General features: G+C 37.9%; 1 protein-coding gene across 1 annotated transcript in view; it reads left to right on the forward strand.

The window, feature by feature from the left end:
- The window catches only part of ASCC3 (activating signal cointegrator 1 complex subunit 3), a 476,917-nt gene that overhangs the window by 146,104 nt on the left and 314,685 nt on the right, over positions 1-16,128 (forward strand). The window contains exon 10 of the mRNA XM_006865855.1: positions 224-388. Coding sequence (XP_006865917.1) covers positions 224-388 — 165 coding nt within the window. The remainder of the gene's footprint in view (positions 1-223; positions 389-16,128) is intronic.

Genomic DNA, 16,128 nt, shown 5'->3' on the forward strand with positions numbered 1-16,128 from the left:
TTTAACTGTTTAGTATTAGTTACTAAAGAAAGACTTTCTCAGATTGATTATTGTTTATAATGGATTAGATATCATTCCATAATATTTAAACATATGAGTGTCACTTTATTCAAACACTATTCTGGTGGCCAGTAATACTTCTTTTTAAATAACATAGTTGGTATTTCAAAGTATCTGTGACTTTTTTCCCCTCTATAATTTTGTTCCTTTTCTTATATTATAGATGCTTGTGACCACACCAGAAAAATGGGATGTTGTGACAAGGAAAAGTGTTGGAGATGTAGCTCTTTCTCAAATTGTCAAACTCCTAATTCTTGATGAAGTTCACTTGCTGCATGAAGATAGAGGACCAGTATTGGAAAGCATAGTTGCACGAACTTTACGACAGGTAAGAGGAAGTTATTTATAAACTTATTTTAAATATGTGGGTAAGCTTTTAAACTTAAAATGTAGCATTATAAGAATATTTTTATGTACGTTTCATGGTTATGAAGATAGTTTTAGTATGGAAAATTATTTAGTATTTCATTTTCATATTAAAAGTATACAGTCTTCTTTTCTTCTAAATCATATTGCTGCTGAAATCACTTTAAGTTAACCAAAATAATACAGGAAGACTTGAGTGCTATATTTGTGTTACAAAGCCAAATCTAATATTGACTAAGAGAATTAATATAGAATTTAGGAGGATGTGGATTTAATTCACTTTTATCCTCCCTCCACTTTTATTCTCGCCCTAAAAAAAATTAGAACATGATTTATATTTTTTCTGATCTGCTAGGTAAAATGAAGCATAATCTTAATTAGAAGGAATGTGTTGATGATATCTCTAGTTTGGGACCTTTGAGTTATTCATGAATAGCTTCACTGAACTCCTCTGTCACTTGCACCCACCCTATCAGGCTTCTTTCTTATATGACAATAATTTTTACTAACAAGAAAAAGAAATCTTAAAGCTTGATTGATCACCCACATTTTCTTCTCTCTCTCTTCCCCCCAAAACAGCCCCTGTCCCCTCACCATATCATACCTAACCTTTTCCCTAAAGGCCCTTTTTCCCCTCACCTTGGACTATATTTCCCTTACTCTGTAAAGTTACCTTTTCCTTTCTCCTATGTCTTTAACTTCTCCTTCTCAGTGGACACTCTCTTTTACGTGAAATAATTATAAATTTCCACCCATCTTTACCGTAATCCTTTAAACCTCTTCTTTCCAGTTGTTGTTTTGTACATATGACCTTGCTTCTTTTCAGAAACACTGATCTGTATGCACTGCTTTTCTTGTCACGTGTGAAATTGCTTTAATCTGACTGCTTCTTCAATGTAAGTAAAATGTTTTCTCCTGGACTTTCACTCAAATCTGAAAAATCAGCTTTCACCCACCCTCCCTGCCTTATTTTGATATTGCTTAGTAACACATATTCCAATATGTGTCACAAGTGGTGGTTTTAAAACAGAAATTTAATTTATCAGAGTTTTGGAAGTTAAAAGTATGAATCAGGGTCTTGTCCGTATTGATTCTTTCTGTGGGCTTTTCTCTTCACTTTCTGAGGTATATTACTATACTTGGCATTTCCTGCATACACATGAATCCTCAAATAGTGTTTGTTTTTCTCCTCAGTGTTTCTCTTGTGTCTGTTTTGTGCTTTCTGTGAATCAGAAGTGATTAGGTTTACAAGCCTATCTTACTCTGGTGATCCCTTATTAACATAGCAAAATAAATCTCCTATTTCTTAACAAGGTCATATTTATAGATCATGTTGTCCTAGTTATCTAGTGTTGCTATAATACCACAAGACAATGTATTTAACAAAATAAATTATACTTGCACAGTTTAGGAGTCTAGCAGACTGAATTTAGGGCACCAGCTTTAAAGAAAGACTTTCTCTGTCTGTTGGCTTTGGGTCAAAGTATGTGTCATCAATCTTTTCCTTGCTCTAGGAGTTTCCCACCTCAAGGACCTGGGTCCAAATGATGTGCATTGCTCCTGGTTCTTCTTTCTCAGTGGTAGTAAGCCCCCCTCTCTTCTCTACTTGCATCTTTTTTATAAGAGAAAAGGTGACTCAGGTCACACCCTAAAGAAATTCCCTTTAAATCATGATTAAAGTGTTGTATCCCACTCTAATCCACATAAATTAGATCAAGGCTTATCATGAGGGTGATTATATCATTGTTGTTGTTAAGTGTTGTGGGGTCGGTTTGGACCCATAATGACCCTGTACAGGGTTTCTGAGGCTGCAAATCTTCACGGGAGCAGAAAGCCTCATCTTTCTCCTGTGGAGCCCAACTGGTAACCACTATGATAAATCACTGAGAATCATGACTCGGCCAAGTGGACACATATTTTAGATGGACAAAATTCACTTCACACCAATCCACTCTCTGACTCCCAAAATGTATATATATCTTCCTGCATATAAAACACCTTCACCCTATGACATTATCCCCCGAATTCCTGACCCATTATAGCATCAACTCTAAGCCCCAAATTGTTCCTTCTGAATCACAAATATCGGTGAGACTGGGTGTATAGCATACTAGGGTGAAAATTTGTTTTCCATCTGTGGACCTGTGAACCCTAGCATGTAAGTCATCTTCCAGAGTACAAAAGTGAATCCTATGTAGACATTCCCATTTCAAATGGGAAAAACTGGAGGGATAAATAGAAGACTTAGTTATATGTTGTTGTTCCTTGCCATCCAGTCAATTCCAATTAACAATGGCTCTATGTGCAGAATAGAGAGAGCTACTCCATAGTGGTTTGAAGGCTATGACCTTTCAAAAGCAGATCTCTAGGCATACCTCTCAAAGGCGTCTCTGGGTGGGTTCAAACTACCAACCTTTCAGCTAGCAGATTATTTAACTGTTTGTGCCACTGAGGGACCCCATATGTTTCTAAACTATTTTTATGTATTTGTACTCCTCATGTGGATCAGCACTGGACTGCAAACTACAAAGTCGGCAGTTCAAACTCATCAGCTGCTCTTGGGAAACATATATATATGGAGCTCTGGTAGTGTCGTGATTACGAATTGGGCTGCGAACCGCAAGTTCAGCAGTTCGAAACTACTAGCTGCTCCACAGGAAAAAGATGAGGCTTTCTGCTCCCGTAAATATTTACAGCCTCGGAAACCCTATATATATATATGGAGCTCTGGTAGCGTAGTGGTTATGAATCGGGCTGCAAACCACAAGGTCAGCAGTTCGAAACTACCAGCTACTCTGCAGGAGAAAGATGAGGCTTTCTGCTCCCGTAAAGATTTTCAGCCTCAGAAACCCTGTTCAGGGTCGCTATGGGTCGGAACTGACTCGACGGCACTTAACAACAACAACAGCATATATATATTCACACACACACACAGAGTCGCTATGAGTCGGAGCCAACAAAGTGGCACACAACCACCAACACAACATTTATGTATTTAATTTACACATTCATAAGACGGGGAGTGTGGTGGCTCTGTCTGGTAAGCACTGGTCTGTGTGAGCCAAGCTGCCACTTCACTCATCAGGAGAACGATCAGGCTTTCTGCTCTCACTAAGATTTGCAGCCTCAGAAACCCTATACTGGGTTGCAATGAGTCAGAATGGACTCAACAGCACTTAACAACAATTCATAAAAAGAGTATCTTTTTCATCCATTTGGGCTTTTATTACCTAATTATTTCTTAGATCGGGCTCATGACATTTCTCATTTGGCCTATATATAGCAACCACACATCTAAAGTAATTGTTCTTCTTGTTACCTCCTTTGTCAGTCTATCAAGGAGCTCTGGTAGTGTGTTGTTGTTGTTGTTAAGTACCGTGGAGTTGGTTCTGACCCATAGTGACCCTGCACAAGGTTTCTGAGGCTGTAAATTTTTACAGGAGCAGAAAGCGTCATCTTTCTCACATAGAACGACTGGTAATTTCGAACTGCCGACCTTGAGGGTAGCAGACCGTTTTGTAGCTAACCTTGAGATCAGCAGTTCGAAACTACCAGCTGTGCCATGGGAGTAAGATGAGGTTTTCTGCTCCTGTAAAGATTTATAGCTTCAGAAACCCAATGCAGGGTCACTATGAGTCGGAACTGACTCTACGGCACATAGCTGCCACCATCAAAATGTCAAAGTCTGTCAAAGGAATCATTCAAAATGTAAACTAAATGCAATCTAAAGAATGGTTCTTTTTTTCTACTCCTTCAGAACTCACAGTGAATTATATCTTTGGAATACTTCTTTTATTAATCCTCTTTTTTCCTTTTCCTTTGACTTTATCTTGATTTATGCCTTCATTCTTTTTTCCCTAAACTATTGAAAAAATTTTCCTAACGGTTTCCATGCTTTCAACTTTCTGTTAATTCCTTTTTCACATTTGTATCTTCATAATATTACCAGGTTATGATCATAGTGTTTCCCGCCATTATGTTCATAGACCTTCAGAGACTTGCTGCTTATTATCTTAAAAGAGTTAAAAATTTTTTATATCATTAAACGCCGTACCTAATTTTAACTTTTCCATATCCTTCAGCTATCATAGATTCTAGTCTCACAAACTGTTCTTTTCTTACTTTCTTTCATTATGCCTAGTGGCATAATATACTACTGCCCCTTTTTCAAAGTTAAAACTCGACTTCTAAGGTAGAATGTGTTGTTGGTTGTGAGATTAAGAGTTACAGATGTCAAGTTATATAATGCCCCTTCCTCTATTAGAGCTCTGGTTTGGTACTTTATCATTCCATAGATGCAGCTGTGGAAAATTTACTGTTCTTTTGAATTGTGCCCCATACTACTTTTTTTCCCCCGAAACTCTTATAGTCCTTCAATCAAAACGGATTACCTTATTCTCTACTGGCTTTGTACTAACATTGTTTGCATATTTTTTACATCTGCCACAGTCCTCCTTAGGATTTTTTAGCATTCTCTAGTTTACATATCTCACTAAATTTTATTCTCCTTGGCAGAAGGGTTTCTCATTCTTCATTTATTTCCAGAATACTAGCCTTGTTCTGTATCAGTTTTACTAAAAAGCTGCTTTTTATTCTTTTCTAATTTGTGATTACCATATATTCCCAGTAGATGGCAGCGTTTCACATAGCACTTCATCATTTAATAGCTAATACACACACATAGGAAGCTATTCCACTACAGTGTAGTTCTTGTTTAAAATCAGAAATTGCATGGTAACATTAGGGAATAAATTCACAGCACACTTGTCATGATTTAGAAAAATGCGAAAATTACAAAAGCGTAAGAAAGCTCAGATCTCTTGTATGAGGATAAGTCAGAAACTTCTGTTCATAATACACATGTGTTAAAGTATGTTTTTGCAATCAGTGGATGCCTGCAGACAAGTTGACTCAGTAATGCACTTGTTGTAGCCTCTTTATTGTTGTTAAGTGCCATCAAGTCGGTTCCGACCCACAGCAACCCTGGATAGGGTTTCCAAGGAGCGACTGGTGAGCTTGAACCACCGACCTTGCATTTCAAACGGCTTTGCAGTCTGGTGCATTAACCCACAGCGCCACACCTTAAAATCATAGGTCCAGTCAAAAGAGTGGCTTCTAAGGGGGTCTGCTGAGCCAGTTACATTCAAGGCAGGGTGATCATCTATGATGTTTCACTTTTCTACTTAACCACATAGTTAACAACGTTCAACTAATATTAGTTGTCTTTTTAACTAAGTTTGCTTTCAGAAAGTAGGTAGACTTGAGGGAAAAAGTAATAAATTTTACTGCTTACTATTTGTAATGGAGTCCTGATGTGGTCCTGTAGGATGAGCACTGGGAGTGCTAACTGCAAGCTTGGTGGTTCAGACATACCAAGTGCTCTTTGGACACCCTATGCAAGGCTGCAGTGAATCAGAACTGACTCATGGTACTTAACAACAACAGCAGTAACAATTTTCAGAATAACTATAAGGTCTCGCATTCCACTTGTGCTCTTTTCCCTGGATGGTCCTAGGGTCCTCTGTTTCTGGACTTTAACATTAAACTATTCCCCCGTTTTTGTTATAAAACTTCTACTTTTACAATTGTGACAGTCACAATTAATCATGATAACAATTACTATTGAATCTTAAGAATCTTATCCACATCTCTTTACCAGACCTATCTAGACAAGATGAAAACTATTCAACAGGGACTCTTTCTTCCCCCAACACTCTGAAGCTAAACTCCCTCTTAAACTTTGTAAGACAGTCACTTTGAACCTTTATTGGCCCCTCATTTTAGGTAAACAATGTCTAAATTGCCCATCCCTATCTACTCTGTGTACAGAGGGCATAGCACTGACACTTGATGTGAAGACTCCTTCCCTCTCTGTTGGTATTTTGAGCTACTACCTCCATGAGTATAGGTCAAGGTCATCAAATTGTAGCCATTTACCCTCATTTCCTTTATCAAAAAAAATTTTTTTTATCTTCCTGTAGTTGAGTTCTGATTATCAAGTCATCGAGGCTAATTTCCATTATCTTTTAGTTCCATTTTTATATAGATTTTTGAAGTCCTCTCAAATATAATGTTTTTAAATTATTCCTATTTAAAATATTTCTATTATAAGCTTAATTATGAGAATGATAAGATTATACTTTCAGATTTAAAAATTTTAAGTTATCCTTTTAGCAGAAAAAAATGTCTATAGAATTTGACACACTAGTAGTGAAAGATTTATCTTTATGCTCAGTAATTCGGGCTTCTGTTGCTTCAAATCAGCTCTTTTGTTCTTTAAATGTATTTTCCATTTCTGAAATCTTATATTAATCTTCTGGAGTTCTAATTGCAGGTTTTTATATTGTTTCAAAATTTGCATTTATTTTGTCTGTTCATTCTTACAGTGTTTTCCTGAATTATTCTCATGCTTTTTTCTGTGTTCTCCTTGCTTTCCTCCATCTTCTGTCAATCCTTTGAAGGCACCCAAATGTCATTCTTTTTCAGTTAGTTCCATTACCTTTTTTTCCACAGAAACATTTTGTGACTGTGCATCTTGATCTTTTGAGCTATTATTTCTTTTTTCTTCATGGGAGCTAAAATTGTCTGCTGTCCCTGGGTCATTGTTGTAGTTTCTTATTTGCATTTAATTGATAATTGTCTGTTGACATGTTCTTAAGTGCTCATCAACTGTCTCCTGTTGTTCTATTTAGAGATTGGAAGCATGTACGCTGTTCTCTGTTACCCATTTGTGCATCTCAATTTAGGGTGGGTTTGACTAGTGTTGGCAGCTGTCTATTGTTGACCTGTGGCATAGGAGCTGGTCTTGGCTCTTGCCCAGTGGATGGAGTTGTAGAGGGTAAGGTTGTGGCTGGGCTATATGGGCACAGTTTTCATCTCCTTTCAGGTGGGAAAGAGGAGAAAATCTCTCCCACACAGACACAAGAAAACAAAACAGAATAAACAAACAAGGAACCAACAGGAAAAGACAAAATAATGAAAATGAAACAGACAAAAATAGGAAGCAACCAGAGAAAAAGAATATAATAACTAAAAAGAGAAGAGTTGCTGTTGTTGTTGTTATGTGCCATGGATTCAGTTCTGACTCATAGCGACCCTGTACAGGGTTCCAAGGCTGTAAATATTGACAGGAGCAGAAAGCCTCATCTTTCTCCCGTGAAACAGCTGGTAGTTTCGAACTGCTGATCCTGAGGTTAGCAGTCTGATTCGTAACCACTATGCTACCAGAGCTCCTAAAAGGAAAATGGAGCTATAGAAGACAAAAATAAGAGAAAATAAAAGAACGATTTTAAAAAACAACAACAACAAAAAAAAAAAAAACAGGGAGAGGGAAAATAAAAAGAGAGAGTGGAGAGTAGTCGATAAAGGGAGAAAAACAAGATGAGGGAAAATAAAAAACAGAAGAAAAGGTAGAAAAACAAAAGTAGAAATTGAAAATATAACATTCAAGGGGTTGGAAAGAGGAGAAAAATGAAGAAAACAATAATGAAGGCAAAAAATTCAAAAACAAAACCAAAGAAAGCAGTGTAGCTGTTGGTCCCAGCAAAGGAGTTCCCAAGCTTGGTGCAGGACAGGTGGCACAGTGGAGTTACGGCCCTAAATTGGTTTCCTCTAGACCTAGATGTTACCTATGTTCAGGACACTCAGTCTGGTAGTAGTTTTTGGAGGCCCTTCACAGTGCTGCTTTCATTGTTTGTTAGGTCCACAGAGCAGCTGGGGATAGGATGGCTGTTTACAAGGGTTTTTACTAGACTAATTCTAGTCTGGTTGCTTTGCATGCTCTGTAGGTCTGGAGCCACACTCGCCTGAAACAGGCACCAACGTGGCCTACCCAGCCATTGAGCCATATTGGCATGCCTCACAACAACACAGATCCAAACTCTCGGAAAACAGGGTCTGTATTGGGGGTGGATAAGTGTGGAAACTGGTCACACCTCTGGTCACCAAAGGAACATGCGGAAAAGAGTGAATCACACCTTTCTTATTACCTTTGTGAATCTGCCCTACATGTGGCCACTTTCTGTCACCAAAGCTGCTCACAATAGTTCAGATAGGTCATGCCGTTTCTGGCCAGCTGCTCACCAGTCAATTTTCCTGTCTCCCTGTCCCTACTCAGCCTCTCCTCCCATTAAGTTTCTCAATCCACTTCTCTAAGTTTCCTCTCAAGATCAGGGTACCAGAATTTTATCATCTGTGCCTGTTTCATTTCGTTTCTTGTATTTCTATCTTAGAGGGTCCATGTAGTGCATCTGCCACCTTGTAAGAAATTTCAATCAATCTTGAAGTACAGTGCTGTATGTGATAGGATAATATATATATGCCTACAAGGAGCTCTGGTAGCATAGTGGTTACGAATCGGGCTGTGAACCTTAAGGCCAGCAGTTCAAAACCGCCAGCTGTTCTGTGAGAGAAAGATGAGGCTTTCTGCTCCTATAAAGATTTACAGCCTCAGAAACCCTGTACAGGGTTCCTATGAGTTGGAACCGACTCCACGGTACTTAACCAACGAACCAACCAACCAAACGAGGAAGACTAATTAATACTGTTGTTGTTAAGTACCGTGGAGTCGGTTCCAACTCATAGTGACCTTGCACAAGGTTTCTGAGGCTGTAAATCTTTACGGAAGCAGAAAGCCTCATCTTTCTCCCACCGAACAGCTAGTAGTTTCGAACAGCCGACCTTGAGCTTGTTGTTGTTATTTTGTGCTGTGGAGTTGGTTCCGACTCATAGCGACCCTGTACAGGGTTTCCAAGGCTGTAAATCTTTATGGGAGCAGAAAGCCTCATCTTTCTCCTGTGGAACAGCTGGTAGTTTCGAACTGCTGACCTTTCGGTTTGCAGCCCGATTTGTAACCACTATTCTACCAGAGCTCCTTGACCTTGAGCTTAGCAGCCCGATTTGTAACCACTATGCTACCAGAACTCTTCAAATTTACACACCAATCATTAATTCCAGTGATTATTAAAATGGAGAATTCTATCAACTTCTTCAATCTGAAATGGATCAAACATGCAATCAAGATGCATTGATAATTACTGGTGATTAGAATGCAAAAGTTGAAAACAAAATGGAAGCATCAGTAGTTTGAAATTATGACTATCTTAGGTCAGGTTTTCTACAGAAGCAAAGACAGTGAAACATAAATGTATATATGTTAAGAGAAGTTTACTATCAAGGAAATGGATTACAATTGTAAAGTCCCTGGTCCCCAGCGGAAGAGAGAACCTTTCCTTCATGGCCTTCATATTGGGAGCAGGCCGTACCCCAAGGAAGCATCTCTGTAATTTACTGACTTGTAGCCACTGATCATAGAGCTAACTATGCCTGTGTTAGGTTTCATCACCATGGGAATAAGCACATTACAGCTGCTAAATGTCTGGAAATCCTAGCCTAGTTAAGTTGACACAAAACCCTAATTATTACATTGGTCTTGGGGATAGAAATGATACTGTATCGCATGATGGAATTTTGCAACACCAATGATTTCTTCATTGCAATTTAAAAACAACAACAACAACAACATAAGGCAACTAACTAACTATACAGGTGAACCTCATCAGGTGGAATATACAGGAATCAAAAAGTGTCTGTATCTGGGACAAGATAGTGTAGAAGGTCAGTATCATCCAGGAAGAAAGCAAAAGGTCATTCAAAAGACAGGAAAATAAAAGAAAGGTAAAATGGATGTCAGAAGAGACTCTGAAACTTACTCATGAGCATAGAGAAGGTAAAACAAGTAGAACAAATGAGAAGGTAAAAGCATTAATAGCAAAGTTCGAAAAAGGAATAAACAGAACTGCTGAAGAGAGTGTGGAGAATATGGTACTCTCCTACACTGAATGATGGGACTCTACAGTGGTGCAACCATTGGGAAACTGGCACTTGCTCAGGTTGGAAATAGAAATACCGTATGACCCAGCAATAACTCTGCTTGGTATATATCTTCAAGAAACGAGAGCCATGGCATGAATAGATAAGTGCACATTCATGTTTGTTGCAGCATTATTCACAATAGCAGAAAGATGAAGACAGCCTAGATACCCATACACAAAGGAATTGTTGAACAGAGTTTGGTACATACAAATAATGGAATATCATAAAACTTTGCAGAACAGTGATGAATCTGCAAAACATGGAGGATCCTGAAGGACATGCTGAATGAATTTAGTTGGTCACCAAGGGATAGATATTTTATAGACTGTTACTTTGAAAAGTCAAGAAAAGAATTTCATTCTATAATACGCTTTCTTTGATTGTTATCAGCAGTGGGTAAAATGGAGAACTGTTCACTGGTAGAGTATAGCCACATGCTAACTTGGGTGACAAAAGGCAGTTAAAGAGAAAAGGAAGGAAAAAGAAGAAAATTAAGCAAGTTGCTGTCTTTTTGTTTTTCATCTGGGTTTTTTGTTTGTTTGTTTTCCATATACTGGAAGGGAGACATTTCATATACTTGTTTTCTCATCAGGACAAATCACTAGGAACTTACTCACAAATAAAAAAGGGGAAAGTAAAAAATGGGAAATTATAAAAAGGAATATGAGAAAGGGAGAAGACAAAGATTTGGAAAGGGTTAGTGGTGATGCTTGTGTAACATGTTGTAAAGTGAGACTAGATTGTACATGGAAAAATGGTCAAAATTAAAAAGAAAGAAAGAAAGTACTGAAGTTCTTGAAGGAAGAAATTCAAGCAGCACTGAGGACATTAGTGAAAAACAGTGCTTTAAGAATTGACGAAATACAAATTGAAATGTTTCAACAAACTGATACAGCATTGGAAGCCCTCGCTCAGTTTATGCCAAGAAATGTGGAAATCAGCTATCTGGTCAACTGATTGGAACAGATCTATATTTATACCCATTCCAAAGAGACGTGACACAACAGAGTGCAGAAATCATAGAACAACGTCAATAATATCGTATGCAAGTAAAATTTTGCTAAAGATAATTAAAAAGTAATTGCAACATTACATTGACATGGAGCTCCCAGATATTCAAGCAAGATTTCAAAGAGGATGAGGAGCTGAATACATTATGCTGACTTCAGTGGTTCTTCACTGAAAGAGAATACCAAAAGATGTTTACTTGGGCTTTATTGACAATGCAAAGGCTTTTGACTTTCTCATGATCATGAGAAACTGTGGCTATAAACATTGTGAAGAATGGATATTCCAGAACACTTGAATATGTTGATGAGGAACCTGTAGATAGATAAGGAGTCAGTCATTTGAACAAAAAACAGGAATACTTCAGTGGTTTGAAACCAGGAAAGGTGTGTGCCTGGGTTATATCCTTTCACACTTACTCAGTTTGTATCTGAGAAGCTGGATTATATGAAGAAAAGCATGACATCAAGATTGGAGGAAGATTTATTAACAACCTGTGATAATGCAGATGATACCTTGCTTGCTGGAAGTGAATAGAATCGACTTACTGGTGAAGATGAAAGACCATAGCTTTCTGTATGGATTGCACCTTAATGTACAGAAAATAAAAATCCTTACAACTGGACTAATAAATATCATGGAGAAAAGAGAGGAGGGATGGAAGGAGAGAAAGGAGTGATCTTGTTAAAGGCAAATCAATCTTTGACAAAACTCTTTTTAGAAAATAATAAACAAAAGAATTTCTATACCAGAGCTTTTCAGGTATAGCTAAAGAGATAATTCAGAGTAAGAATTACACCCACAATGTGACCAGACTGAAAAGAATATAAAAAAATAGGAATTAAAATTTAATCTCAGCTGAAATGTACTAAAGAAAGTAGATCGAAAGCAGTAAAGTGGAAACAACGTTAAATATAAAATGGTAAAAGAGTAAAATTAGTATTACTTCTTTTTTTAAAACAAAAATAGAAGTAAAATAAAGAAATCTCAACAATTCTAAACTCAAGTAGAAAACCTTACTTATGTAACAAAATTAGATTAAACAGGACTTCTGGTTCTGGCAGTGGCTGAGGCAGAGTCAGATAGGACAGGCTCTGTGTGGAGGGACTGAAAACCCAGAGAAGCTTTTTTCATGGAACAACACCAGAGTTCTGGATATAGCATAAGGTACAGAGTGTTAGGTTCCTGCACACGCCAGTGAAAGAAAACACGGTATAAAGGAAGCTATTGTGATTTAGGAATTGCTCTAGACATGGGACTCCCTCTATGGCCAACCCGTCCATGTCTACTTCAGAGGGCAGGGCTGCAGCCAGACCTGCACAGGGAACTGGCACTAAGAGTGGTGCAGTGACATTTGCAAAAGGAGGTGTGGGGGCATTTTACACAGCTTTCCCTTCTCTTCCCTGTCATGCCTTCTTTGCCCAGCCTGGACACCTTCAGGCAGGTGGGTGCACACACACACACCCAACCCCCACTCCCACCCCCCCAAAAAAAAAAGTCCAGCATTCAGCCCACAGTTTTTCCACAGCACAGACAGGAAGAGCCTTATCGGACCTGAGGGCAAATTCTTTGGTGGCGGCTTATGAAGTCAGCCTATGGGTCTCAGCCCTAAAATTAAATTGTGCGGGACCCTGTACTCCAGCATAACCAGCTAGAAAAAAGCAGGCCTGTCAGGCCTGACTGACAAACTACATGAATAATCTGTAAAACTTCAACATAAAAGGACGCAACTATCTCAAAAATTACGCTGTACACATGCAGATAACTGACCTTGAGAAACAAAAATAGTAGACAATCTTTCTCCCATTAACTTCTCAATATGTATCTACGCTCCTCTACGGTGGTGACTACAGGAGGAGCCTGAACAAGTGGACACCCACCCACTGCTGGAGTTCTCTACGGTGTATACACACTCCTGTGTATCAAGGTGACTAGACAGTCAGCCAAAGTTTTATTTTTGTTTCAAAGTGGTGGTTTTTGTCTCTGCTTTTATATTGCTTCTGTTTCTGGTTTTTATGGCCACACACTTTTCTTGGAGGTGAGAGCTTTTTCTCCCTACGTTACCCAAGAAGAGATAGCAATCATGACTATACAGACAAGCTACAAGCATACTCCATAATATTTCACCATTGAGACAACAGCCAATAACAGCTACTAAACATTACAAGCAAAAAGGGAAGCCTATTTCCTGATCATATCCACCAGGAGACACCCAGTAAGCTTAATAACACAGTAACAAACATCTCTTTAAGCATTAAAAATTCACATAACTACTGGAAATGACCAATAAAACACAACAAAAGATCACAAAACATGCCCCAAAACAGAAAAGAGTAACTGAGACAAAGGAGCTGGAGACAGACAAAGGCTTTCCAGAAGACAAAGAGAAGGTTTTGGATTTGCCTGAGAAGGCATTCAGAAGAATTATATGGAAACAAATTCAGATGCTCTTAAAAGGGATGGAGAAAAACAAGGAAGAAGTCAGGAAAGGACTACAAGCGCAATCAAACAAGATTGATACAGCATTGGAAACAATTCAAAACCTTCAAAAAGAGGTCTAGATGACTAATAATAAAATATCAGAAATGGACAATACACTGAAAGGGGAATGGAGCAGAATTGAAGAAATGGAAGCCAGAACCATGAGCTGTAAGACAAATCTCTCAATACTGCTAAGATAGAAGAATAAGTAGAAAATATGATTAAAAACAAAACAAAACAAACAAACCTGAAGAGACTCAAAAATTCATGCTGGATAACATGAAGAGGAGCAACTTAAGAATTATTGGCATTCTGAAAAGGAAGAATTAGAGAAGTCCTCAAAGGAGACAGTTGAAGAGCCTATGGAAGAAAATTTCCCTAACATCTTGAAAGATGAGAAGATAAACATTCAAGAAGCTGAACTTACCCCAGGAAGGACAGACCCCAAGAGAAAATCACCAAGACATATAATCAATCTCTCCAAAATCAAAGACAAGGAGAGAATTCTAAAAATGGCAAGGAAAAGAGAAGTGTTACTTATAAAGGCAAGCAAGTCAGATTAACTCTGACTTCTCAGCAGAAACCATGCAGGCAAGAAGGCAATGGGGAGACATATACAGAATCCTAAAAGAGCTGTCACCAATTCTACCCAAATTATTCCAGAATATAAAAAAGTATGGAAAACTTCCTAATAATTTTATGAAGCCAGCATAACCGTCATACCAAAACCAAGGAAGGAGATCACTAAGAAAGAAATTCATAGACCAGTATCCCTCGTGAACATAGGCACAAAATTCTCAACAAAATCCTAGCCAACAGAATCAAGCACCACATCAAAAAAATAATATATCATGACCAAGTGGGTTTCATAAAAGGGCTGCAAGGATGGTTCAACATTAGAAAAACAAACAATGTAATCCACCATATGAATATAAATAAGAAAAAGGAAAAGAACCACATGATCATATTGATGGATGCATAAAAGGCATTTGACAAAAGCCAACATCTATTCCTGATAAAGATACTCAACAAAGTAGGAATTGAAGGGAAATTCCTCAGTATAATCAAGAGCACATATACAAAACCAACGGCCTACATCACTCTCAATGGAGAGAAACTGAAAACCTTCCCTCTGCGAACTGGAACCAGACAAGGATGCCCTTATGTCACCACTCCTATTCATTATTGTTTTGGAAGTCTTAGCCAGAGCTATACAGCAAGATAGGGAAATTAAAGGCATCCAGATTGGCAAAGAGGAAATAAACTCTAGTTGCAGATGATATGCTCCTATATATAGAAAACTCCAAATATTCAGTAAAAAACCTACTAGACATCATTGGAAAATTCAGCAAAGTGGCAGGATATAAGATCAACATACGAAAATCAGTTGGATTCCTCTATAGTACCAATGACAGCGCTGAAAAGGACATTAGGTAAGCAGTACCATTTACAATAGCAACTCAAAGGATGAAATATGTGGGAATAAATGAAACCAGAGAAACAAAGGACCTATACAAAGAAAATTACAAAACACTACTAAAAGAAACTAAAAGAGACTTACAAAAATAAAAATGTTCCTGGATAGGACGACTCAACATCATGAAAATGTCAATACTACCCAAAGCAGTTTACACATATAATGCAATCCCATTCCAGATACCAGCGATTTTCTTCAAAGAGATGGAAAAGACAATTAAAAAAACTTTATATGGAAAGGAAAGAGACCCAGGATAAGCAAAGTACTGCTTAAGAAGAAGAATAAGGTTGGAAGCTTCTCACTCTTCGATTTCAAATTTTACTACATGGCAACGGTGGTCAAAATAGCCTGATAGTGGTACAATGAAAGATACATTGATCAATGGAACAGAATTGAGAATCCAGAAATTAACCCATCCACATATAGTGAACAGATTTTCGATAAAGTGCCTAGGTATATTGCCTGGGGGAGGAGATAGTCTTTTTAACAGATGGTGCTATTAAAGCAGAACTACAAAGCGATATGCAAAAGATTGAAAGAAGACCTTTACCTTACGCCCTGTACAAAAACCAACTCAGCATGGATTAAAGTCCTAAATGTGAATCCCCAAATCATGAAGGTCATCATGAAAAAATAGGGACAGATGTGAGGGCTCTAATACAGGGAATACACAGACTACCAAACATTTTGAAAATTACACCAAAAAAGTAGACAAAATAGATGATTGGTACATTCTAAAAATTAACAACTTAGGTGCATCAAAAGACTTTACCAAAAGAGTAAAAAGAGAAACCACAGAATGGGAAAAAATCTTTTGCAACGACACATCAGACAAGGGACTCATTTCTAAAATATATAGGAAA

The sequence above is a fragment of the Chrysochloris asiatica genome, unplaced genomic scaffold, assembly GCF_000296735.1.
Source record: "Chrysochloris asiatica unplaced genomic scaffold, ChrAsi1.0 scaffold00084, whole genome shotgun sequence".
Lineage (NCBI taxonomy): Eukaryota > Metazoa > Chordata > Mammalia > Afrosoricida > Chrysochloridae > Chrysochloris > Chrysochloris asiatica.